General features: G+C 39.8%; 4 protein-coding genes across 4 annotated transcripts; 3 read left to right on the top strand and 1 right to left on the bottom strand.

Annotated features, from left to right (window-relative positions):
- The first annotated feature begins 1579 nt into the window (after positions 1 to 1579).
- On the top strand, positions 1580 to 5013 carry LOC144192194 (fibroleukin-like). Its single transcript, XM_077711269.1, has 2 exons — positions 1580 to 3344; positions 3938 to 5013. The coding sequence occupies exons 1-2, from the start codon at positions 2756 to 2758 to the stop codon at positions 4660 to 4662; spliced, it is 1314 nt and encodes a 437-aa protein (XP_077567395.1). The 5' UTR covers positions 1580 to 2755; the 3' UTR covers positions 4663 to 5013.
- A 515-nt stretch (positions 5014 to 5528) lies between these two features.
- On the top strand, positions 5529 to 9226 carry fam185a (family with sequence similarity 185 member A). Its single transcript, XM_077711215.1, has 8 exons — positions 5529 to 6057; positions 6128 to 6237; positions 6402 to 6491; positions 6730 to 6868; positions 7704 to 7745; positions 7816 to 7911; positions 8471 to 8605; positions 8682 to 9226. Exons 1-8 carry the CDS (start codon positions 5619 to 5621, stop codon positions 8792 to 8794), a joined length of 1164 nt encoding a protein of 387 aa, XP_077567341.1. The 5' UTR covers positions 5529 to 5618; the 3' UTR covers positions 8795 to 9226.
- Positions 8835 to 27438, bottom strand: fbxl13 (F-box and leucine-rich repeat protein 13). Its single transcript, XM_077710938.1, has 22 exons — positions 27343 to 27438; positions 27147 to 27252; positions 26935 to 27041; positions 26490 to 26583; positions 26346 to 26413; positions 23303 to 23457; positions 23093 to 23202; positions 22805 to 22900; positions 22271 to 22366; positions 21714 to 21849; positions 16475 to 16527; positions 15835 to 15935; positions 14279 to 14408; positions 13188 to 13286; positions 12881 to 13001; positions 12647 to 12809; positions 12106 to 12225; positions 11464 to 11587; positions 11303 to 11383; positions 11047 to 11181; positions 10108 to 10271; positions 8835 to 9457 (listed from the first exon to the last, which is right to left on the bottom strand). The coding sequence occupies exons 2-22, from the start codon at positions 27213 to 27215 to the stop codon at positions 9379 to 9381; spliced, it is 2301 nt and encodes a 766-aa protein (XP_077567064.1). The 5' UTR covers positions 27216 to 27252; positions 27343 to 27438; the 3' UTR covers positions 8835 to 9378.
- On the top strand, positions 14191 to 21554 carry LOC144192145 (leucine-rich repeat-containing protein 17-like). Its single transcript, XM_077711214.1, has 7 exons — positions 14191 to 14338; positions 17089 to 17285; positions 17998 to 18468; positions 19101 to 19309; positions 19852 to 20007; positions 20172 to 20313; positions 20924 to 21554. Exons 2-7 carry the CDS (start codon positions 17152 to 17154, stop codon positions 21204 to 21206), a joined length of 1395 nt encoding a protein of 464 aa, XP_077567340.1. The 5' UTR covers positions 14191 to 14338; positions 17089 to 17151; the 3' UTR covers positions 21207 to 21554.
- Positions 27439 to 27632: the final 194 nt, after the last annotated feature.

Below are 27632 nucleotides of genomic sequence, written 5' to 3'. Positions count from 1 at the left end.
AGGTAAGGGGGACGATCCATGGGTGGACGGGGGAGAGGAAATGGGAAAGCAGGATGGGGACAGCAGGCTCCCGGTGGACAAAAACGGGCAGAGGAAAAAAGACGAAAGTGGGAAGACGGGTGGACAAAGGGAGGAGAGGGAGCAGGACGATGTGCAGAGGGACAGTGATGGAGAATCGGCATCCCGGGGGGGAATTCCAGGGACAGACTTTGTTTCCATCAGCCCGTCCACTACGTGGATCTCCACTCGAGGACCAGAGTTGTTTTTCCACTTGGACCAAACCCATGACATCACGTCATCTACCCCGTCCCCTCCCTTCTCAGATTTTTCTCCCCGTCATTTGCCATTCACCAATTCGATGAAAACCCAAACAGCTTGGACGGAATCAAATCCTCAGCAAGACCAAAACCCAGACGGTAAAACCAAATCTCAAGGCAAAAACACCACAGAGAACAAATTGAAATCTGATGGTGAAAGTACAATCTTACCCATTCAGGGAGAAACTGATCCCTTGCTCAGAGACCTAAAACCCAAACATAGTCTAGACAGTCATTCCCACTGGGGGGTGACGGATCTCCAAGCAAGACCTACAACTGATGCACAACCAGAATCAGAAAAAACTCCAACGTTGGATGAAAACTCTCAAGTCCAAAGAGGTCAAATGGGACCAGATCAAAAACCGGATCCCCACCCAACAGATCCCTCCCTCCAAAACCTAAAACCAAAAATGGATCAAAACAGTCCTAAGAATTCCCAACAGGTGGCAACGGACCAGGTAGCAAAAACTCACGACCAACTGGAATCAGAAGAAACGCCAATATTGACAAAAAACTTTAAACCAAAGGACAGATCTGTTCATCCTGTTAAAACCAGTGAAATTCCGCAAAATTCAAAACCTGAGACCAGCTCAACTGAACCTTCCAAATCTGGTCAGAACCAGACTAATATGTCAGAGCAATTAGCAACTGGCCAACTAGCAAAAACCATGTCTCACCGACAACCAGAATCAGAAGAAACTCCAATTTTGAATAAAAACTCAAAACCCAAGGGAGGATCTGTTCACCATGTTAAAACCAGTAAAACTGAACAAAATCAAAAACCTGATCCCAGCCCAACGGATCCATCCCCCCAAAATCTAACACCCAACGATGGTCAATCCAGTAAAAACTCAAAACCTGGGAAAGAATCTGTTAAATCGGTTCATAGCATCACCATTGAGCAAAAACCAACTGAACCCACCATCAAAAACCTGCAACCAAAATATACACAAGACAGGAAAAGCCATTCACAGGGTCTGACTTTTGATGCAAAAACTGAATCAAAAGAAACTCCCATGTTGAATAAAGACTTGAAACCAAAGACAGAACCAAACCATCCTATTAAAACCAGTAAAATGAACCAAAACCAAAAACCTGATAAAACCCCAACGGATCGCTCCACCCAAAACCAAAAACCCAAAGATGGTCAAGACAGTAATTCACAGTCGGAAACAGTGGACGAAAAACCAGAATCAGAAGAAACTCCAATGTCAAAACTTAAAAAAGAACCTGCAAAAACTACTAACACTAACCACAACCAAAAACCCAAATATGGTCAAGACAGTAATTCACAGTCGGAAACAACGGACAAAAAAACTGAATCAGAAGAAACTCCAAAGTCTAAACTTATAAAAGAACCTGCAAAAACTGCTAACACTGACCCAAACCAAAAACCTGAAAACATCTCAACTGATCTATCCCCTAAATCTGACCAAAACAGGACTAAAATACCACAAGGGTCACCAACGGATCAAGTCCTGAAAACCACATCTGACAAACAACCAAAACCAGAAGAATCCCCAATAATCGACAAAACCAGCACCCCTCATAAAGAAACTATCAATCCCATTAAAACCAGTACATCTGATCCAAAGCAAATACCTGATCAGAACCCAACAAATCCCTCCCCCCAAAACCCCAAACCCAAATCTGGTCAAATCAGGACCCCTAAAAGACAAGAAGAACCCCTTACCAACAAACAACCAGAACCAGAACCAAACTCTCAACCCAAAAAGGGATCACCCCACCCTCTTAAAACCAGTAAAGTCGATCAAACCCAAAAACCTGCCACCATCCCAACAAATCCCGCCCCCCAAAATCTAAAACCCAAACATTTCCCAGATAAAACAAATAATTCACAAAGTTTACAAACTGACCACCAAACAAAACCCGCATCCGGCAAACAACCAAAACCAGAAAAAAATCCATCTCTCAACAAAAACTCCAAACCTAAAAAAGTACCAATCCAACCTATCAAAAAAGCCAGTAAATCAGAACCAAAGCAAAAACCTTCCAAAAACTCCCCAAAGGAAAAACTTACTCCAATCAAATCTAAACAACAACCCACAGCTGATCGGCAGACGAAATCGAAACTACTTCAAAAAACTTCGGCATTACTTCACTCCAATTCTTCTGGGAACTCTGAGTCACCAAACACATTTTCAAGTAATCCCAATCAACGTTTGAAATCCAGCCAGAGAATTCCAAAGATTAACGAAAAGTACAAAGTGCCCAAATTGAACCCGAAGAAACCCAAACCTGTGCAAGACCAAAAACCTGGATCTACCCCAAAGACCAAACCCAGTCCAGATCTTCTCCCCCAACTCATTGAGGACTCTACCCCAAAATCCAACCCCAGGTCTTTCTTGGACCAAGAACCGCCAATCAAACCAACACCAGAAGCAAGAACTGAACCAACTCAACTGAATGAGAAGACCATGACCCAAGACCGTCACCATTTCAGTTGGACCACCACCAAAACTCAACTTCTGCCGACTCCCAGTCCCGTTCCACATCTGTCCAAAACAACTCCCACCCAAGAAGACCCAGATTTCCATCCCAAGGATCTAAAACCCATTCCTCCAAAAACCACAAAACACCTTCAAGGTTTCCCCTCACCCAAAAACCAGATGTCTGATCCAAACCCACAAACGGCGACCAATCACCTGCCCCCAAACCCAACTTCAACAACACTTGGACTGCTCCACACGGTCATTCCCAGAACCGATCCAGGTTCGGCCAAGACACACAAAAACTCTAAAACAGAAGCAGAACCTCAGACTTTTAACTTCATTCCAGACTTCAGACCAAAAACCACCGCCAACCCCCAGGCTATCCCGGTCCCCGAATCGTCCACGTCGAGCGCTCGCGAATTGCGCGTAAAAATCAAGCAGGTGGCGGCGGCTTTCTTCAATGGAAGCCGAGTGGTCCCCATCAGAAAACCCATGGCGGATCAAGATCTATTAGAAGATAAGAAGGGTGGAAGCAGGCCACCTAGTGGCTCACGGACGTCAATCCCATCTGAGGGTAAGGTTCTCGACAGCTAATTCTTACACAGTATAGTTAAGTTGTAAATATTGAACTTTAATCGCCATTTCGATCCTAACGGTTATTTTGCATACCTGTCAACTTATACGTTTTTCCCATTTTTTTGATCATTTCAAATGATGTACGCCGTATAACAACTTTTGTACAGGAGTTTTTTAAAGTACGTTTTTTATTGTAAAACTGATCTGGTTTTAGCCATTTCGGCTCTAAACCGGATCGTCTCGGTCACTGGTAGAAGACGAAAAACATCATCGTCCACTGCTAATATTGTTAAGATTTAAGCATGATATGCACTTTTTTTACGATATAAATATATCGTATCAGCAAGCAATGTACCCAGACAGTTAAACTGTTAGCATCATAAAGGGACACCTAAAAAAAATCTTCAATTTAGTGCATACTGATTAGGCACCCCGTCCATTTTGTAGAAAATTTGAGACTTTTAAGTGGGCCCTATGTGAGTAAATATGTAAATACATTTTTTATTGCTTAATAAGGGGAATTGCAATCATTAATAAGGACAGCAATTGGCCAATATCTATGAATTCATGTCTTCAATGAATACTCTGCAGGTGCAATTTCCGAGGCAATGAAGGACTGCTCGGACCACCTTCTCAGAAAAGGCTCCGTTAAGAGTGGCGTCTACCAAGTAACTCCAGATCTCCACACCGGAGTCGGTTTCCCAGTCTTGTGCGACATGGAAGTCCAAGGCGGGGGATGGACCGTCCTTCAACTCCGACGAGACGGCGGCGTCAGCTTCAACCGCACCTGGGCCGAGTACCGCTCAGGTTTCGGGGAGCCCTCGACAGGAGGGGACTTCTGGCTGGGGAACCAACACATCCACCTCCTCACCCGGGACAGGGACATGACGCTACGGGTGGAGCTGGAGGACTTTTCCGGGACGTCCGCGTACGCAGAGTACGAGAACTTCAGGGTGGGCAGCGAAAGAATGCGCTACCGGCTGACTTTGGGGGCTTATTCGGGCACGGCGGGGAATGCGCTACGTTTTAGCCCCACCTACGACCACCATAACCGGGCTTTCACCACCCCGGACCGGGATAACGATCGCTACCCGTCCGGGAACTGCGGGGCGTACTACGGTTCGGGTTGGTGGTTCGATGCGTGTATGGCCGCCAACCTCAACGGGAAGTACTATAGGGGGAGGTACAAGGGGGTACGGGATGGCATATATTGGGGTACCTGGCATAATATTTCCACTGAGTTGTACCCCACAAATGAAAGGCAGGCTTTTAAAACTGTTAGGATGATGATCAGGCCAAAAAAAAATTTTACATGAGTATAAGCTAACCAAATATGATGGCAAATTGGGGGATCTGGTTATATTTATATAGTGTATTTTTGTGTGTGTAAAATTGCCTTACTATTTATCAGGAGTGTCATTTCATAACAATCACTTAAACTGACAGTCATTATTATATTAACACAAAACGGTATTCAGTCTTTGGCGCAATGCTTCTCTCTAGTGGAACATTTTTATAATTTTACAGTGACTTGTATCCTGAAATGAATAAGGGTCCACGGTTTTTGGCAGGGTTACATAGAATAATGAAATGAAAAGTCTGGTGATGAGTGAGCACAAAGCAATGACCCTGTGTAATGTGATATTTGAGGTTGTACATAGTGTTTATAGAAGGCAAGATTTGTTTTTTTGTTGTTGTTGTCTCTGTTGATAATATAACATTTCCAAAAAAGTAGTTTGTTGTATTGTATTGCTTTCTTATATTAGTTAAAAGTTCAGATCAAAACAAAAAATATTTTAAATATACTATAGTTTGAGTCTTTGAAAATGAATTTTACCCATGTATTTGTCAATAATGAGATATTTATCACATTTGAAAACTGTTTGTTTTAAAAAAAATAGTGGCTATTAATTATTTGTTTAATTCTGAAGGGCATTTGCTGCATCACTGACATTTACATTACAAATAATTGACACATTGAATAATTAATAGCTATTTCAACCAACACGCCCTATGTAATATGACAACATAGTTAACAAACGGCTGCGACGCAAAATGGCCTACAACTGACAACTCCCGTTCATATCCACTCACAGCAAGCGTCAACCATCTAGATTTAAATACATGCAATTTACTGAGCTCGCCTAAACGAGTCTACGTCATCAACATTGGCCTGAACGTCATCTGCTGGTCGTTTTGTTTCACAACTTTGCTTTTTACTCAACACACAAGCACAAAAATAATAACACTCACCTGATATTAATAACTTACCATGCTTCTCTGGAGCTCCCGATGCAGTATCGGACTCATACACTCATGTTGCCGAACAGGCATCCGTCTTCGGAGCGCTCGTAACCCCCGGCGTTCCCCTCACCGACACCGGTTCCTCTTCACTTCCCTCGGCGGCAAATTAGCCCAAGCGAACGGGGAGGTTGAGGCCAACCACCCGCCGTTGAAAGAGTGGAGCCTGGAGGTCAGTCCCTTCGGCTCACTACGAGCACGGCTAAGTTGTAGCATCTCCGTCGGTTCTCTCGACCCGCACGCGTTCCCCGAGGCGAACCGAGCCTTCGTCCTGGTCCGTGGAGAAGAGAGACTGAAGGACTTGGAAGGATTCGACGTCCAATACGACGAGCGGGGCAAAGAGCTCCTCATCTCGGCCGAGAAGGCTGATGGCGGCTTGTCTGTTCACGTTTCAGTACCCATCAAGACTAGTGAGTTACTTAATAATGCAATATATATATATAGTATTTATCAGTAACTTGCCTGATTTTTGGTGCCCAGATATTTTTATAAACACCCACGCTGAAGGCCATGTCGAGGTGAAGAACTTGGAGTGTGACATTTGTAAAGTGTACACAGATAAAGGCAACTGTTTACTGCGTTCCGTCAAGGTTTGTGGACATGACAAGTCGTTGGCTGCCATTGACGGTGATGGACGTCCAATTTTAACCTGATGATCCAAATGGTTTAGAATTAATTGGACGCCTGTCAACGTCCATGACAGTGAATCAATGTTAAAAAAAACATGGAGCTAAACCCATATTTTATACCTTAGGGCCATGAGCTGGAGGTGCGTTCAGGTGGAGATGTCACAGGTGAAGGCACTCTTCATGGAAATGTGGATATTAGCGCTTTTGGAAAGGGGGTGAGTAGGAAAACAAAACACAAACAGATTATTAACTATAATTATAAACATTTCTGGATTGAGCCATGCTCAAAAACACAATATTGGTATGATTCAAATGCTTTAGAAAATCAAATTTTACATGATTTCTCAAAGTGTAAGTCTACATTAGTACAGTCCTATAGACTTCAACACTAGGGGGCAGCAGGTGGCCCCGATCTTCACTTTTCCGTCCAATTCCCCTCAATGTGTTCGGTAGGAAGTTCGAGTTAAGAAACTACAGGGCACCGAGATGAAGGTCTCTACCGAAGACGGCGACCTGGCCGTCAAAGCCATCTACGCTCATTCCAGCCACGTCTCCTCCTGCACGGGACGGGTGGAACTGGGACTCGTACACGGTGAATGAAACCCCAGCATGTGTTTGTCATCACATCCACTTATGGGTGTCATTTTTGTGGTGCACCACATTTTGCTGATGGTTTTCCTTCAGAGAAACCATATAGTTGACTTTAAAAATGTGACAGATGGGCGGGGTCCGCACAAGATAGGATGCATATAAAAAAGTGCATCCGTTAACAGTACATATGAAACATAAACAGAAAAAATGACTAAAGTATTAACATACTCATCACTTATCATTGAAGTAAAAAGTATAAAGTACAAAGTAAAGTCAAATGGAATGTATTAAGAAATATTAAAATGTCATTTAAAAAAAGATGGAGGGGCTGTAAAACACCAAAAACAAATAAGAGTGGACACAGCTACTGCCACCGGCTTCCGCGTGACGGTGCCATCTTGGGGTTAAAAAATAAAAAACAAAATTTGGACAACGTCGGCGGGCCGGATGTGGCCCGCGAGCCGTGGTATGTCTGCCCTAACCCTTTTACTACCATTGACGGGCATAAGCATCTAATCCAATTTGATTGGGCGTCCATTCCCGTAAATGACAGCCAATGAGCTAACACTACAAAAACATTCTCAAAACTTGTTTTTTTTCACATTTTTTTTCCCCTGGAGCTTTTTTTTTGCAGTGTGGAAAAAAAACATGCTTCTCCCAAATGTATTTGTTGGAAGATAGGAATGTATTCATTGTGAAAGAGTGAAGAAAAAAAAGGAATGCGTCACCCGTATAGAATGTAATTCCTTCTTTTTCTTCCTGTGAGGCACATGTTGGAAAGAATGATGTGGTTGGTTTCTTGCTCTTTTTGACTTGATGATTCATTCCATTCAAAGGTGATGCCACTGTGAAGAACACAACAGGGAACACGTTTATAGGTAGGTAGGTTTTGGTAGTAAAATGAGTTGTAGTAGTGGTTAAAATGGCGGGTTTTGATATTGTTGACAGATGGATCTAACGGCCTATTAAAAGTTTCATCGCAAAGTGGAGACGTGGACGTTTATGTGGGAGACGGCGCCAGTTCGGAGTTGAGTAGCGTACAAGGTAAGAAAATTGGGTTGTTTTTTCTGATTGTTCTTTTTTTTTGGGCCTTTCTTGAAATTTTTATGGAAAAAAACTATTGTTTCAGAAAGATAATACATATTAATTTATACCCACTTGTGGTTTTTTAACAATTCAATTAGTATGTAATTTAGGTAAATGTGGACAAAATTTTAGCACAGAAAAAATAACCTAATTAATAGTTTTGGAATTCAAAATAAAATAATGTTAAACATGTAAACAGTTAAGAAAATAAAAATATCACCAAAAATGTAATATTCATTATGTTTATCTGTTTTAGGTATAAATATTTTTTTTGCAATGAAAAATAAAAAATATCTAGTATTCCCTTTTACATTTTTAAATTTAAAATAAAGGTTAAAAAAAGAATAATTATTCTTAAAATCTTGAAAAAATGTTGCATTTTAGGTTAACATTGTGGACTATTGATTAACCCGCTGTAAAAAATAGCTGCAAAACAGATTAAAAAATTGTGACCCCCCAAAAAATCAACTTATTATTATTATTATTTTTTAAATCTACGCCTTGTATCCTACCATAGGAACGATGCGTGTCCGCGTGCCTCCTTCGCTACGAGCAAACGTGGATCTCCGTGGAACCAAAGTGGAAATTAGCCCTGACGTCAAACTCTTTCAAGTTGAGGAAAACACTGCTGAAAAACAAGTCACACTCATTGGTGAGCCACATTTTTTTTAGCACAATATGCAAAAAAAATACTATAGAATTTACCTTTTCTCTGGGTTCTTTTTCAGGCTATATAAACTCCGATGGTCCATCTAATCAACAGATCAAGGTAGCCACAGAAAGTGGATCGGTCCACCTAAAGACGCAAAGCTGGTTCCAGTCACTAAAACTGGGACGCTAAAACGTTAATATCATGATTACATCACTTAAAGAAAAAAATGTACTTCATACATTGAATGTGAGTCTCTGAAGAGACTAAAACAACACACCTGTACACTATCAAAATGTGTATTTAATAAAAATACAAGTATTTATTACAATCGCATTGATTATATTGACACTGAACATTCCCCAGCAATGGGAATGAAGTGACCTTTAACCTGAGGTATGCTAACGTGATTCAAAGTGCACAGATGCAGTAAATGCTAATGCTAATGGACGTTCAATAATGGCTTTCGGGACTCCCAATCCAAGTGGATTGGTCGCCTGTTGAACACAGTCACCCTTGCTTTATTTATTTACCCCTTCCCAATGTCTATCCAATCAAAATCTTGGAAATGACTGACCTAGCATGAGATGTTAGCTTGTTCTACTTCATCCATGTCCAATAAAAAGATGCTATCAAAATTCTTCACTGCACGGCAGTTGTTGTTTTTTTTCACACAGGAAATTAATTCAATACTACCTCGATTGTAATGAAGAAAATTCCTGTCATAAACTAATTGGCGGTTTAACAATGAGGACATCTGCTGTGCCCAGTTGGCGTTATCGAAGCCACAATTTAGTTTGTTCGTTGCTGTAGCCCCAGTGTTGCACGTATGGGCGGAGTCTCATGGCGGCCTCCCTGAAACAAAAATATTGAGATAAACTTTAGAAAAAAGGTCATGTCAACATTGTGAATGTTGCCTTTCTGCTACCGTATTTTCACGACTATAAGGCGCACCGCATTATAAGGCGCACCCTCAATGAATGACATTTTTTCCATATATAAGGCGCACTGTATTATAAGGCGCACTGTATATTTTGGAGAAAATTTCAGACTTTTAAGTGCGCCTTACAGTGGTGAAAATACGGGAATTGCTATTGACTTCCAGGTATGAAGCACTCACTACTTTACAGTCACCTCTAGAGCCAGCCATTGTTGATCTTTTGGATTTTTTTGTATAAAATCTTGCAGTGGGGGAGGAGCTATATGATGGAAGATGTTGTAAACTAAGGTGACATCTGCATATTTAACAGTATTGTTTCAGTTCAGGCCTTTGTGTTATTTTAATATCCGACAGTGGTGGTTTTTGGTTTTCTGTTTTTTTTCCATATATAAGGCGCACTGTATTATAAGGCGCACTGTCTATTTTGGAGAAAATTTAAGACTTATAGTGCGCCTTATAGTCGTGAAAATACGATACTTGTTAGCTAGCGCCTTTGCGTTGAATTCAGGAGTGAAAAAGACATCTGGATTGTCAATTAGCAGTATATTATGATAAGGGCTCTTACTCGGAGATGCGCTCACAGCCGTGCATGTTGATGGACTTGAGCGGCGGGATGAGCCTCTCGATGTATCTGACGGAGCGGTCGGTGAGTGAGCAACCGCTCACGTCCAGCGCTCGCAGATACTGAGCTGCTCCGTGGGAAAGGAACTGCAATGATACGTCTGTTATCTGAAGAAAAACAGGCAAAAGTTGGAATTTAAATTAGATTAGATGAGAATTTTATTTCATCCCATATTTGGGAGATTTCTTGGTTGCAGTGGCAAGGATAGACACAGAAGACATTGTAGACCTAGTTAAAAAAACTGGAGCCACAATGTGAGGACCTTCTTCAGACTAAGACTGAGGTTACCGTACAGTCCCTCAGTAGCCTGGAGGTTTTAAAGATCATCTTCCTTGCCTAGATCCTCCTAAAAAGTCCTATCACTTTATCAGCAGTAAACAAACAACAGGCTAAGGGAGAAAAAATCTGCTCAAATACTGTTTGCCAGAACATTAGTGAACCTACGTGATAATTTCGGCAGTCTAGAGCGAACTAACTAGCAAGCTACTAAAGAGTGGTTAGAGCATGTGTCAAAGTGGCGGCCCGGGGGCCAAATCTGGTCCGCCACATCATTTAGTGTGGCCCGGGGAAGTAAATCATGAATACCGACTTTGTGTTTTAGGATGAAATTCAAATGAAGAGTATAGATGTTTTTTAATTTTCCTGATTTTCCCCCTTTTAAATCAATAATTGTCATTTTTAATCATTTTTTCTGTGTTTTTAGTTCAAAAATCATTTTGTAAAATCTAAAGATATATTAAAAAGCTAAAATAAACAGTTTTAGATCTATAAAAAAGTGAATATTCAGGGCTTTTAATCCATCTATAAAAAAAAAAAATCTAAATATTATATCTAAAATGGTCCGGTCCACTTGACCTGTGACAGATGGAATATTGCGTCTACCTTTGGACAGCCTGCCATCCGCAACGTGAATAGACCTCTGCAGTAAAAGGAAAAGGCTTTAATGGCGGAGTCAGACAGTTCCAAACATCCAGACACGTCCACGTACTCCAGCTCGGTGGCGTACTTGCACAGATTCTAGCCAGAGGAAACAAATAAATGACAGGATGGAACTCGCTACTCCAAACGCAACAACCGCCGCTAGCCAGCAACTTGTGTTTTGATGGAAAATGTAGAAGACAGTCAGTCTTAGGAGTACCTCAATGCCGATATCTGTGATGTTGATGCATTTGGAGATAATCAATCTTGTCAGGGGAACTTCTTCGAGACACGCCAAGCCCTGAAAATGCAGTAGCGTCACAGATTAAGATCGGATCCAAGTCTGCACCATTTTGGGAGAAACACAAGCAAGTAATGTACGTCGTCTTGAATGTTACAGCCGCTGATGTCCAGAGACGTGACGGAGCTGCCCATCAGAGACTCCAAGGCCACGTCGGTCAGCTGCTCGCAGTAGCTCAAGTTGAGGTGGGATAGCTTGGGGAACCTTTAAAAATGTAGACAAATATACCAAAAATAAAATAGGGGTATCAAACTCAATTTGGTTCATGGGTCATGTTGATTTTATGCTATGAAAAGGTAACAACATGGCCACCCGCCATTGATAACCCTAAAAATTCATTCACTCCTATGTTCGCATCTTCTTGTGTGGCTTATGTGGGTTTTCTCCGGGTACTCCCAAATCCCCCAAACATGCAAATTAGGCCAATTCAACACTCTAAATTGCTCCTATCTACGATTAGTTGTCCTTAGTCTCCTTGTGCTCTGTGATTGGCTGGCCACCAAATCAGGGTTTCACCCGTAGTTAGTTTTGGATAGGCTCCAGCACCCCCGCAACCCTTGTGAGGATAAGCGCTACAGAATATATATGTATGTATATAATTCAGCAATACATTAGAAATTTGATTTTCAAGTTTAAAATGAAAAAGACAATGTTAAGTGTGATTTTTTTATTTGTAGAATGTTTGTGTAACCAAAAACGTGGGTGTTTTTTTTTTTTTTTACCTTTGGCCAATGACGGTGATGGCCGAATCGGTGATCTGAGGGCAGTAACTGATATTTAGCTCTCGCAGTTTATTGGCAGAGGGGCTTTCCGCCAGGCTTAAAATTCCTTTATCCGTTACTCTGGAATGAAATGGACCATCAAGTTAACTTGCATTTTTCAGACTATAAGTCGCACCTCTAATATACGTCACAACAGCCAACTAAGCATAATGAACAGTAAAAAAATATATATAAGTTACACTAGAATATAAATCAGATTTTTTTGGAGGACAGTCCTTATTTTATCAAAAAGTAAAAGTATCAATAGTAACATGGAGGCTAAATAGTCAGTTCAAGTTATGATAGGCCATAAATTAACAACATAACAGCCTGTGATAGGTCAGAAAAAAACATGTATAAGGCTGGCTTGGTGGGTGAGTAAAGTGGTTCAGAAAATGAAATTTAATGAAAAATATGTGAAGACTGGAGTCCCAATGGAGTGGTAGGCCAAACTATGAACGCAAAGTGCGACTTATAGTCCAGAAAATCCGTCAATGCTCACCTGCTACAAAGCGAAATATCCAAGTACTGCAGGCTTCGAAGGCTGGCCACCGACTTGAGGGCGGTGTCGCCCATTTTGTGGCACTCGACCACGTGAAGGCGGCGGAGGCCTCGCGAGTTGCTGCATAGCGTTTTCCAGCTGACGTGGCTCACGTGGTTGTTACCTGTGCGTCCAAAAAGCTAGCTCAGAACGACTTTTTTTTTAATTTTAGTTTCCGTTAGCGAAGAAGCTCACCTTCCAGGCTAAAACTCTTTAATTTGGCGACTTCGGCGATGGCTTTCATGCCGGCGTCGGAGATTTGCCAGGCTTCCAGCAGAGAGATGGACGATAAAGACTGGCAGTTGGCCATTAGTGCCTACGTGGGGGGGACATACAGCATATATACAAATATTGCAAAATTTGTTAAAGGAATAGTGACATATGCAAATGTTATTGTAACATAAACAGTTTTGTAGGTTATCAGTAGTTGGAAAAACAGACTAGAGGCTATTTTGGGGGGGTCAGAGTGAAAAAAATATATGAATAAATGAAACAAACATACAGAGATGCAGTTATCCGACAGGTCGTACACGTCGTTGAGCAGAATCTCCCTGAGAAAAGGACACGCTTCCGAGATGTAGCTGTAGCCCGTCTCGGTCACCTGCAACACACACACACACACACACACACACACACACACACAGTCCATGCATATGGAAAAAATGACATAACATTGCCAGATGCATATCATTAATTCATTCATTCAAATATGTATGTGTATATGTGTGTACATATAAATGTGTATGTGTATATATATATTTATATGTGTATGTATACATACATATACATACATACACATCCATATATACACATATATATATACATATATTTCATGCAACACGTGTATTTATTTACTTTTTTATGACCTATTTATTTATGTCTAAAATGTTTTTTGCTGTGTCTGTTTTCACACACTCTTGCTATTGCAACAGTGAATTTCCCAAATACGGGCTAAATAAAGTTATCTCATCCAATTTTCTGAACCGCTTTATCCTTATTAGGGTCACGGGGGGTTCTAGAGGACAATCGTGCACACTCATACCCATATTTAGGGGCAATTTAGAGTGTACAATGTGCCTACCATTCATGTTTTTGGAATGTGGGAGTAAACCGGAATACCCTGAGGAAACACACGCAAACTCCACACAGGTGGACCAACCTGGATTTGAACCCAGGATCCATAACCTGCGAGGCCGACAAACTACCCACTCATCCACCTGACTGCCTCAGAAATATATCAACAAGGAATATATTCTATGGTGAAACTTTAAATCTCATTGTATAATGACAATAAATGCCTACAATTCAATTCCATTCTAAAACGTGCCTGGGCAGGAATGGCAATCGTGACTTTCCGGGCCCCGTAAAATGAAAAACGTGCATCTGGAAGTGCGCATAACTGAGCGTGTTGTCATGTGTGGACGTGAGCACATGGCGAGGGGGGCGGGGCGACGGGGCGGGGGCCGAACCCCGTCCTTACTAACCCTCCCCCCTTCTCGATTCTTAGCTGACTTGGATCGAGAAGGGGAACGAAGGAGCGACGACTGACCATCTTCTGGATTGTTTCAAGACTGGAGAGCTGGGAAAACTGACCTGGGTACAGCCGGACAAGTCCAGGTGGAGAAGATTGTGGCAGCCTCTTCCTAAACTCAGGTACTGAAAACCTTCATCTGTCATGTTGTGGCAGTAGGCCAAGCTCAGGTATTGGAGGTTGATGCAATTGCTGTGACCAGAAAATAGACAAAAAAACATCAAATTAAGTTTCTACCACCAAAGAACATGTGTATTGACTATCGTACTCTTTGGTATCTTTCAAGGAAAACAATCTGATGGGGGTCTCAAACTTGTGGCTCGGGGGCTAACTGCGGCTGGCATGAACATATTTTGTGGCCCTTTATTTGACATCAAATTGAAGTACTACTGTGACCCATTTGTATTTCACCATAAGGGATAGAAAAACCCTAAAGGAATCATTTTAAATACTATTACAGTAATCCCTCAATTATCACGTCTTCTCCTATTGCAAATTCTTTACTTTGTGATTTTTTTTCTGATAATAATTATTAAAAAATGTGTATATATTTTCAGAGTTCATAAAAATGTGAAAATCCAATTAGCATAGCCATGTTTGGTCTACATTAACTGCAATATTCGAGGGATTACTGTATAAATGTCATTTTAGGACAACACCTGACTATGAGTAAATTTGACAAAAAAATGATTTGTTCAAATTTAAAGAAACTGGACTATAATTGGCAGGAATATTTATTACACTAAAATATTTGTGTCACTATACTAAAATGTCCATTTTAGCATGTACAATAGAACAAAATAATCAAACTAAAAATATTTTAAAAATGTGGCTCCAAATGTGGCTTTAAAAAAAACTCAAATTCTTAAAATAATCTTATCACAAGTAAAACAAAGAACTATTGTATCTGAACAAAACATAAGTAAAAGTATTAAAGAGTATTGAAGTATCAAAGCAATGATAGTAAAACTTTACTATACTTTTCAATACCTTTGACAACCACATAAAAACACAACTCACGCACCCTCTCGTAAAAAAAACCAACCCAAAAACCCCAGATGTAAGCCACACTTTTAACCGCAGACCTCAAACCAGGAAAAAAATAGTGGTTTGCGGTCCAAAAATGACACTAACAACTAAAGAACATAAAAAAACTGCACAAAAACGACAAAATTCTCTAGAACACACTATTCTGTGGTTATTAAACAATCACCAAATACGCTCTAAAAAGTCTAATAAAACAGGAAGCAGCAAGCTAACTGATATCCTTCTTCACACCTGCCGCTAATGACCGCGAAACATGCAAATTTCAACGTCCAACTTTATGGTTAAAAATTTTGGAAACCCCCTACTTCATTCCAGTTTTACAACTAGATGATTCACATCCCATAAATCCACCCACAAAGCTATTTTTTTCATTTTTTAACCGTCTCCAGTGCCACATGTGGTCACGATAGCATGCTAATATGCTAACATGCTAACATGCTAACACGTGAGCCAAAAATCCAGCTCATGTCTTCTGGGAATAAAAATAAAACGTTTCTAATATGAGTCAGGAGGGCGAGGATCCACAACAATGATAGATAGCATTAGCGTGCTAACTAGCATAGCGGTTTACCTTGCTAGCTCCCGAAGTGTGGCATCTGTTAAGAGGGTGCTGGAGAGATTCAAGTAGAGCAAAGAGTTGCAGCCTTCCACGAATGATCTAATCATGGCGTCCTGTCAAAGTACACAAATCATCATTTCCCAAAAGACAGAATAAAAAAGCTCGCTTTTGTATTACACAATGAACGCTTATGACTTAACACACTGGCGCTAAAGAGGAAACCGCAAATGGTATGGGTGGGATTCCACAAAAATTTGGATTCACGATGGAACTCGTTGAAGCGGCTGCTTCGTGTTTTGATCAAAAATGTGGCTAGCGACGGATAGCAACAGATATAGAAGAGTTAGCATTTTGATGATTATTGAATACAATTGTAGCTTTGCGTTTAAATTAACCCAAAATTATGCATACTTGATATCCTTCCGTTTTGATCGATTTCCTTACATTAAACATTTTGCTAACGGGAAAGCCCCAAAAATGCATTCAAATTTGGCCCCAAAAAAAAAAAAAACAAGGAACCTAATTAATAAATACATTTAATTCACATACTACTATAATAAATGAATGCAAAGTGGGTAACCACTGTAAAAAATATACTTTGAATTTTTTTAAAACTATTTCAAAGATTGAAACTATAAAAATTGCCCCTCACCGTGATATTAAAACACTCAGAAACGTTGAGCTCTTGCAGATTTTTGCATTGGCCTGGAAAAGAAAAAAATAATCGTCAATTTGTCACCTTTTTACACAAATAAATAAATAAATAACCAATTCCTATTTTCAAAAATCATTCCTTGAGAGCCATACTCCGAATTAAAGTCAAAAAACATAAAAAGGTGTCCATTTAAAGCATAAAAAACCTCAAAATTATTTTCAAAACATTTTTACGCTATTTTTAATAAAAAAAAAAATGCATTAAGAAGACTAATGAAAAAAATAATAATTTAAGCAGCGCTAACGCTAGTGCTAACCTCCTAGGTTAGCACACATCCATATACACCCATCCAAAGAGCCAAATGTGGCTCCCGAGCCACAGCTTCCCTACCCCTATGATATATACAAACAGGTTTAAACAGGCCGTGTTAACAAAAGTGGTAGACGGCAAAAACGCACAAATATTGTGACAAGTCTCTACATCCACATTTGGCAGTTCCTCGGCTTGTTATGCAACAAAACGCCTTCCCCAGCTGGATTTGATCAGTGCTAACGCCACGTGTCCTCCGACCCCCTCCTCATTATATCCAAAACAACTCTACTTGATTTCAGAACCCTTGCAAGAGAGAGAAAGAAAAAAACGAGATTGAGAGAAGAAAGCTGCCGGTTTCCAGCATGCGCGTCACCTTGTCTTTCATGGCGGTTTGGCTAGTACTGATTCTCCTTCTGGAGGTCCCGTTCATGGAAATGAAACGGGCGGGTAAGGGTCGAGGCCTTAAACGAGCCAGGCAGAAGATGGGCCGTGACAGGTGAGCATTACACACTTCACTTTACGTCATTTTGCATTTTTTGGGGAAACGTAGCTAGTCTTTGTTTTTAGGATTTAGAGTCAACTTGTAAATTTTTCCTGTTTTTTTATCATTTCAAATTGTGGGCAGTGTATAACAATTTTAGGTATGGGATTTTTTAAAAGTATATTTTTGGTGTGAAACTGATCTCGTTTTACCTATTTTGGGTCCAATCCGGATTTTCTCGGTCAGGAAAAAGCATGAAACGACATGAATATAGCGTGTCAGCAAGCAATGTACCCAGACCGTCAAGCTGCAACATGTACAGAATCTTGAATTTAATGCATACTGATTGGATACTTTGTCTACTTAGGAAAACATTTTATATTTTTAAGTGCACCCTATGTGAGTAAATATGTGCCGCGTTGCAATTGTACGTTTTTATCACTTAAAAAAGGGAAATTGCAATTATTAATAACAATTGACAGGGATGAGTTAATGTCCAATGATGGCGTCCAATGAAATATTATGCTATTTGAGGATCATGAAATTACAACTTGAGATAAAATGGTTAAAAAAAACTGCATGAATGCTCTTATACAACAATAATTAGCTTACCTGGCAAATAACATGCATATTTGAACTGTATTTCATTCATTTCAGTGGTCTTAAAATCTCATTTTCCTCAGCCAGTTGATTTCTTAATTTTATTTTGTTTTGTGGAACCCCCCAGGGTGAAAAACGCAGGTCGCCACAGCAGATCTGACCCCCCAAAACCAAGCAACTGCACGGAATCGTTAGAATCCGGCCGAGTTTTGGCAGATTGCCAAGAACGCCGCCTCACTTCCATTCCCAAACCCGAGATCTGGTCCAGATCGCCCAAGTACCTGCTCTTAGCCCGTAACAGGATTAAAGTCCTCCGCGATGGCGCCTTTGCCGGTTACCAGAGTCTAACTAGTCTGGACTTGCAGCAAAATGATATCTCCTTGGTGGAGGAGGAGGCCTTCGAGGGTTTAACGCGACTTACAACTCTGCTCCTCCAACATAACCGTCTGAGTTCGTTAGGAGAGGAAAGCCTGATCTCCATGCCCAACCTCCGCTACCTGCGCTTTTACGACAACCCCTTGAATTGCCACTGTGACATGGACGGTCTGGTGCGAACGCTTCAAGTACCCAGCAACCGAAATCTGGGAAATCAAGCTAGGTGGGCTTAAGCAAAAAATATTCGATTAATCATCTGTATTATTTAACTTGATTATTTACTTAAGCGCTAACATTTGCTAACAAAGCTAAGCGCTAATGTTCGCTAACAAAGTAAAGCACTAACATTCGCTAACAAAGTTTAGCGCTTACGTTCGCTAACATAGCTAAGCGCTAATGTTCACTAACAAAGCTAAGTGCTAACATAGCTAAGCGCTAATGTTCGCTAACAAAACAAAGCACTAACGTTTGCTAACAAGCTAAGCGCTAACGTTCATTAACAAAACTAATCGCTAACATTCACCATCAAAGCTAAACGCTAACATTCACTAACAAAGCTAAGCGCTAATGTTCACTAAGCTAAGTGCTAACTTTCGCTAACAAGCTAAGCACTAACGTTCATTAACAAAGCTAAGCAATAACATTCACTAACAAAGCTAAGTGCTAATGTTCGCTAACAAGCTAAGCGCTAACGTTTGCTACCAAAGCTGAGTGCTAACGTTCGCTAACAAAGCTAAGCGCTGACAAAGCTAAGCGCTGACAAAGCTAAGCGCTAACGTTCGCAACCAAAGCTAAGTGCTAACGTTCACTAACATATCTACTATGTGCTAACGTTAGCTCTGTTTCTTTTTAAAGGTGTGCAGAACCTCTCTGGCTAAAAGGCCAAAAGTTAAAGCAGATTGACCCCGATTTGCTATGCAAGAAGTTTGACCCGGACCAAAAACCACAGGGCGACCAGACCGCCGACCCGGGGCAACCCAGTCATTTTCAAAACAAACCCGATGCTACCACTTCTTGCCACATTTACTACTTCCCTCACGTACGTGTGGATTGCAGCAACCGAGGCAAGTTTGGTTCACTTTCCATATCGCCTGGGGGAGTGAAAACATATTTTTTTTACATAATAATACACAAGTCATTTATCAATAATTGAAACACTTATTATCGGAGTATGTTTGCTAGCGGGCTTGGCCCGAGAACGCCTCGTTTTTGGCCTGAAATGTGCGCATTTCAAAGATAAGGGCTCATTTAGAAAACTAAAACAAAAAAATAGTTTGACAGCTAGCATATGGTTGTTGTTAAAAGACACTTGCAGTTCAAATGTAAGAATATAAAAATAGCTGCTCGTATTTGATTGACAGTTGAGGTTACATGGTTTCGACACATTTGGACATGCCCAGAGTATTTAAAAAAACATTAACATTTTAGATTATTATATGATTTATAGCCACTTTTTATCTATTTGACAGATTTTTTTTGGCCTGGTTGGAATTTGGGAAATGTTTTCTCTTAAAAGTGACGTTTAGGAGACATATTTTGGCTAAAAGATGTACTTGAAATGATATATTACATTGATTAATTGAAATTAACTCTAATGGATCATTAGGTCTGACTGAAGTGCCTATGGGAATTCCAGAGGAAGCTGTCCAAATAGATCTATCCCATAATTCCATCCATCATTTGAAGGCCAAAAGCTTCCAAGGCGCAAAGAGTCTGAAAACGCTCAACTTAAGCCACAACAAAATGGATCGTATTGACACAGGTAAGAATCGTCTCATAGAAAAAGCATGTTTTCATTAAAAATGAGGACTGTCAACCCACCCAATTCAAAATGATTGGACATTTACCACCTCTAGTGGCAGCCGAGTGAAGTTCAGCAATTTAAAGTAATACTCAAAAAATAAAAAATAGTGTTTACTTTTCCAGCTTCCTTGTATGGGCTGTTGCACCTGCGTGAGTTGGATCTATCGGACAATAGCCTATATTTTGTCCAGTATGGCGTCCTGGAAGACCTCTACTTTCTGTCCAAGCTGAAGTTGGGGGGAAACCCTTGGCTGTGCGACTACAGGTAGTTTTATAGTTATTATATTACCAATTGTGTTTTATCATGATCTTTTTTAACTCTGCAAAGTATAAGCGAAGTATAAAAAAAACTAAAAACTTAAATAAATCATTCAAAATATTAACTCCTGGTTCCAAAAAAAGAACTAGCAGAGAGAAACCTAGCTAATAGAATAAAGAAAGTTGTAAAAACATTCAAGTAAAAAATATGAATTACAAAGCGAAGTGTTAAAAAATATTAAAATTTAAAAAAATAAAAGATACAAAGGCTGAAAAACACGAAAAACTAGTGTACAAAGCTACTTCCAGGAGCTGCCACCTGAGGGCGCCAACTTTAAAAAAACACTCTTGTTCACTCTAAAAATGAGATGAATGAGAAATTAATTAGAACGTGTAATCCAGAAATCAATTTACATAGTATCTTAGAAATACCTCGTTCGATTATTTTTCTTTATATTTTTCCTTCAAAGTAACACATTAGCACTCCCTTTTCCAAATACAATTGTAAAATTCAACGATTTTAAGGCAATTTTAAGCATACGGCATATCCGCGAAGGCGGCTTATATGCGAGAAAATACAGTTTGTACCCTAAAAATCCCAAATTGCTTATTTTCAGCATCCACTACATGGTGTATTGGCTACAACTGCACCCAGCCGTGAGGCATTCGGGTCTACTATGTCGCTCTCCTGTGGAGCACACGGGCGAAAGAGTGGAAGACTATGTACGTTCCTACAACCGAGGTTGTTCCAAAGAGAGACACCAGAGTCAACGGGACCCAAACGAGGACGACGCGCTACTCTGGGACTCCCTGGAAGAAGCCCAAGGCGAGCCAGAGGAGGAAATCGAGCCTAGCCACTTGAGACGCCATGAAAAGTATCAAATTATTAGACTGTCTTGAAGGAAAACCTTCGGAATGGGATTTGTTTACAACTCTCTACACTTCACTTTCTATATTGTCAAATAGTCTGTATCAGATGAAGATGATACTTTTTGTGGTGTGTAATCCTACCAAAATAAGCATGAATAAGCTTTAATTTCTTTAAAAAAAATGCTATAAATACCAGTTTGCAGGTTGAACTCAATGGCTGCATTGTAGTACATTGTAGTAAAAGATGATTATTTACTTCCCAAGTTTAAATCAATGGCGCCCATGGAGTTAATGGGGGTGTATACTTATTATAGATTTCATTTTTTTCTTTAATTAAAAAAAAAGTTGCAATAAAAAACAAATGTACTCATTTTTAAATGTTGTTTGGTTCACAAAACATTGACGTAATACTAGATGAAATCAAACAGTTTGTTTGTAAATAGTATCAATCAACATTTTACTATTTGGTGTAAATGTAGTCAAGTGTATAATTGTCTATTGTGAGTTAATGGAGTTGTTAATGTGTAGAAAACTTACCGATATGTTGCAAACTAGACCATTCCATTGAATTGCAGGCCCGGAGATTTAAATGGATGACAAATGGACGGAAATTCAGGAGAACATCTTTCATGATGTCATCTGTTATCCAACGTTTATCCACTGAGACGTTGACCTGAGTAGATAGAAGGAAAATGCTGACTCACCTTTCACAAATGTTACAGTAAAGTGTTAGCATTTTAAAAGGCCTGCTAGCTACTACATATCTGAAATGCTATTTTCTGAAAGACTTCTTGCCAGGTGGAATTGGATTTTAGAACCAATTCAATGACTTAAAAAAACTAGAAAAGTCTTATGATTACTTAAACAATGGAATGAATTGTAATGCTAACAGTTGGGATGCTAACGTAGCCCGAGTTAGCATGTTTGAGTTGGAATTTGCGTTTTATGCAATGATAACAATTGTGCAAAATTATAAGAGAATGAAAACATCATTAGAAGGGCTAATACAGTGCTAAATTGTTTTTATATTGTCATGGAGTCACGCCCACAACAACTTTGTTGTGCTAACACAAATCCATGTATTTTGTACATACCCTACTCCAAAGAGTGGCTGAATGGATGAGACTTTTCCAACTACAACACACATCGGAACAGCTCAGCAAGTCTCGTAGATCCAGATATTGAAAGATCTATTATCAAAAACCATAAAAGAAGAAAACAAATGAGTCACGACCATTGTTCCCTCTAATTTTTCGTTTGTCTGGGCAGTGCGAGTGACATCATCATTGCTCGCCATGGGCACACCAGTATAAGCATGGTGCATGTCAATGTTCCCTCTATTTGTTCATGTAAAACATGCTGTAAAACACAAAAAACATAAGTGGACAGAACTACAGCCACTGGGTGCCGCGTAAACGGCGCCACCTTGGGGAAAGGAGTAAAAAAAGGTTGGATTTTATTTACTGCGCGCCATATGATTGCTGCTGCGCAGAGAAGACGAGAGTAGTGGGCACTACTTAGAGGGAACATTGCTCATAAACCAACCTATAAACCAGAAGTGCTGGTATTTATTTTTACATTGTGTATTGCAGAGTGAATTTAATTGTAAAAAAAAAGTAAACAACAACCTTTAGTGAGATGTGGCTAGGGAGGGCTGAGAGCCAATCACAACCCTCCCCAATCTGGCCTTGGCCACGTTCATTTTCCAGTTCATTTTGCAGCTTCTGAAACAACAGAACACACAAAAATGAGCTATTTATTCCAAAGAAACCAAAAGCTTCAAAATGAGTTATAGCGCCCCCTAGATACAAAGTGTGTATTGCATTCTGGTGTCAATTTGTGTTCGCCCAACTATGGGGCTTCACAATACATGTTAGCATTAAGTTTTTTCACTGTATTCCCAATTTTGTTGATACCTTGAAGTAATCTTTGGTCCTCTGCGAGTCCCTTACGACATTTTTCCACGCGGTTATGACTCGTTTGAGGAGGCAGGCTGTCAAAACTCCCACCAATTTACGGACAGCCTCTAGTTAAAAAGATGGATGATGGACAGTGATTCACAATGGGGAAATTTGTCAAGAAAAACCAACATGCTATTTTTCCCAAAATGCTTTGCGGCAACGTACCAACTCGCGACTCCTTCTTGAACTTGACCCAGCGCATCCAAGCAAGGAAAGGTATTTCCTTCTTCTTTCTTTCATAATGTTGTAGTGCAATTTCTGTCTTTTCTGCCAATTCAGAGGCATCTGTCACACTGGCGTTGGTGAAATCCTTCCAGCTCCTGCCCAACACCATCAGAAATTAACTCAAATTAATAAACCATTGAAAACAGTTAGGGTGGCACGGTGGGTGAGTGGTTAGCGTATTGGGCTTGCAGCTCTGGGCTTGTGGGTTCGATGCCAGGTGGGTTCTATACTGTGTGGAGTTTGCATGTACTCCTTGGGCTGGTGTGGGTTTTCTCCGAGTATTCTGGTTTACTCCTACATCCCAAAAACATGTATGCTAGGATAACTGGCTAACAGTCTAAATTGCTTGTCATACATGTTTTTGGAATATATGAGGAAATTGGAGTACCCAGAAAAAAACCCACAAAGGGCTGGGGAGGACATGCAAACTCCACACAGATGGACATGCCTAGGATTTGAACCCAGGACCCCAAAGCTGTGAGGCCACTAACCGCTAACCACTCACCCACCGGGCCGCCTTAGAGTAAATGATAAATAATAATGATAAATGAATCCATGTAATTCAATAAAATGCTTTTCCACACTTATTTTTGCTTACTCTTTAGAAAAAAAAATGCATTTGAAGTCAAAGTTATTACGAAATAACTCAAAATATAAGAACAAAAACAGTTTTTGTTTTGATACAGTGATATTAAATGCCTGAATTTTGCCACAAACAGCTGCATGTAATTAACTAATTGAAGCTAAACGAGACTCAGGACTTGTTTTGGTGCGTTTTGCTCTTTTCTGCCTTGGTTTGATTTGTGACCTCCACAAAAAAAGTCTGGCACTTTTATGGACACTTTGTGGTGCCTTTTGAGCTTGGGTGGAACCTTTTGACATGGCTGCCATCTTGTTTGTTCAGTGAGTGTGCTAACGTTGCTAACAATATGTTTTGTGTTGACTTGTTTTTTCATTTTCTTTTGTTTTGATAGGTTTATCTGGTTGGCCTTTCTGTTATCGGACTGCTGTTGTCTATTTCCTCCAAGTAGTAAGTCTTTTATTTACGTTTAATTCGATTTTAGAAGATTTTAGCAAAGATATGCTAACATATCTATCAATAAAGATGGTGTACCATAAAATAGTGCAATGACAAACATTGTGTGAATAAAACCTGCAATCAAAACCCTTAATTCATTCAGTCATTGGTAATTTAATCTTAATTAATGAGAAAAAAGTCCCAGTTATTTATTTAACATGAAAAAATGGGCAGAATAGTGTTGTAGTATTCTTTTAAATGTATTCTGTTCTTTTTTAAAGATATCAAGGAACATGCTTCGAGTAGATACCCTGCAGTACTTGAAGAAAACCCAATGACCCAAGACCAGAATTCTGTTATTCCAAAGCACAACATGAAAAAACATGGACGCCCGATCTTAGTTCCTCCAGTCAATGACGACTCAAATGAGAGTCCACCTCGACCAAGCGACCAACATCCATTTAACCTTCTAGTAGAGGAGCAAACCAAAGACATAAGTGTGGAAGGAATCAGTTTTCCAGGAGTCGGTGATCTCAAGCGGTTTGTAGAAACTTTAAAAAATTCCTTCTTGACTCCCGGGAAGGACGTAGCGCATTTTCAAACGGCCAGGGAAGTCATGCGAAATGAAATAGCTAGAGCCAAGAAAGAAAATCAAAATGACGATTATGATAAACTCCAGATTGAAGAGTCGGCGTATGGACAAAATGTAAAGGAAGTCGGTTATCCTGCCTCGAGTCCTAGTATCTCCATACCTAGACCTAAAACCTTGAAAACAACTGATCCTTCAAATACCAAAATGGCAGGTGATTGGAGGAAAAATAACCACCAACTGGACAAAAATCAATTTCCATCCAACACAATAGATGGACAAGTTCCCTCAAGTCCCACTGGGATGGAGCCACCAAATGGAAGATCAAGAAACAAGAGCCACAAGAAACCATCTTCTAAAATTAATGTTAAACCTTCTCAACATGGTCCTTACAAAAAACGTGTCTACGTACCAAGAAATCCAATTGTATCGTGGGTCTACATGCCTGAAGGACAGTCCAAGCAAAATGTTCAGATTTCTCCAGTAAAAAACTCCAATTATGGTTCTCTTGAAGTCCAAAATCCACTTCTAAATGGTCTTAATCATTATTATGGCAACCCCAAAATGGGTGCCCCACAGTTGCGTGACCAACAAACAAAATTTCGCCGACGACTTCCCGTTCAAGGGGGCCTCAAGAAGTCAAAATATGAGACGAGATATGGTTTTCAGTCTAGAAGTGGCTATGCGAGGAGCAACAAAGCGTTCTCCACGAGTCAGTTTATGCCACGAAAACATGCGTTAAGTAGAAGCCAATGGCTGAAAAGGCTTTGGAGACACAAACGAAGCACCGTCGTTAGCTAAAAAATAGCTAAGACGTCATCCGAGGTATGAGTGGTTCATTGTTTGTGCATATTTTACAAATTATTTGATATTTTTGCTAAGTGGAAGGTATGTTTTGCTAATACTTGCTAACTGGGAGGTATGTTTTGCTAAGATTTGCTAACTTGGAGATATGTTTTACTGATATTTGCTAACTGGAAGGTATGTTTTGCTAATGTTTGCTAAGTGGAAGGCATGTTTTGCTAATATTTGCTAACTGGAAGGTATGTTTTGCTAATACTTGCTAACTAGGAGGTATGTTTTGCTAATATTTGCTAACTGGGAAGTATGTTTTGCTAATATTTGCTACCTGGAAGGTATGTTTTCCTAATATTTGCTAACTGGTAGGTATATTTTGCTATTATTTGCTAACTGGAAGGCAAATAAGTATTTAAGTGACTGAGGAAGTTAGTCAAATCTTGATTTATCATTACCTTTGAACACTGATAGTTTTTTTAATTGTGATGGTATTTTAAAAACATTTCAAGTTTATTTAGTTTTCCTATGATGCCCTTTTTGTACTGACTTGCAAAAAAAATACATATTTTCCAACTTACTTGAAACATTTTCTCATCAATTTCCTTCTATAACAGGAGTACGCCTTCTCGAATTTCCGGAAAATGGCCTAGTAATGAAATAGGGGAAAAGTACATGTTTGAGAAGCTATGGCACAAAACTGGACTTTGGATGATCCACATCACCTTGATTTGGTCAGAATCCAGATACTCGTCCTCATCGTCCAAATCCAGAGATGCAAGCAGTGACCTTTGTGCACTATCGCTGAGAAACTTGTTCCTGGAAATGAGTAAAAATAAAATACAGGCATGAAAAACAAACAAGCCTCAACACATTATGAATAGCTTTGTTTGAATGTGTCACTCATGAACATATAAACTTCTAGAGAGATAAAAACAATACAAAGTTGGAACTCTTATGTTCCTATTCATGTCTAAAATGACCCTAAACTTTTGTTATAGTTTATTACCCATTATGGGTGAATATGTAGCATAAAATTTGATAAGTTAAGGTTTGTTTTACAGGAATTTTAAGGCACTGCTTTCGTGAATGAATTAAAAAGGCTGCCCTTAACTATTTGTAGTACTTGTAACAACAGTTTAAGAGTGGACAAATGTTAATGGGACATACCAGTCCACATTCTGCAGACTATCATGTCCTTGGAAGCCGATGAGGGTGTTTTTCAGGAACTGGACGGGGTCTCTAGGGTCTAACCGGCACGAGCCGATCAACAAAGCCTGTTGTCAAGTAACAATAACAAAACAATAAGCTAAAGTACTTGCGCACCATGCTATTTCCTAAAAAAATGTCATAGTTTTTAAAAAATATTCTTTTTTTTTTACCTTGTATAACTGCAGAAGCTCACACTCTGTCAGAGCACCCACTTCGATTTTGGACCGTTTTTCGCTCATTTGCGAGGCTGGTCATTCTATAAAAAGGCACGTTGAGCTAACAAGAGTAGAAGAATATAAATTGAACATGAGAGGATAGCAAAAATATGAATTGGGAAGTTGAATAGTGTATCACTTGAATATTTACCCCTCGTTGAAGCGCGTCACCTTAAGTCTTTGAAAAAAAAAGCTATTAGTGGACTCAATGTGGGAGCGGTTACGTCATCACTAATCGTCATTAACACGTTACGTCGACGGACGTGCTTCATGTAATTTATTTGTAACCACCTAAGTCGTTTTTTTGTAGAATGTCAAGAAAAGAAAAATATTTAGGAAATTTTCATATGAAACGTTCGCGGCGCAATGTTATTGAACCAAAAATTCACTACAATATGACGTCACACTCATTGACATTCTTAATTGACCGTGTTGCGTTTA

The sequence above is a fragment of the Stigmatopora nigra genome, unplaced genomic scaffold (genome assembly GCF_051989575.1).
Source record: "Stigmatopora nigra isolate UIUO_SnigA unplaced genomic scaffold, RoL_Snig_1.1 HiC_scaffold_25, whole genome shotgun sequence".
NCBI classification, from domain to species: domain Eukaryota; kingdom Metazoa; phylum Chordata; class Actinopteri; order Syngnathiformes; family Syngnathidae; genus Stigmatopora; species Stigmatopora nigra.
This window is presented reverse-complemented; position numbering and strand designations above follow the sequence as displayed.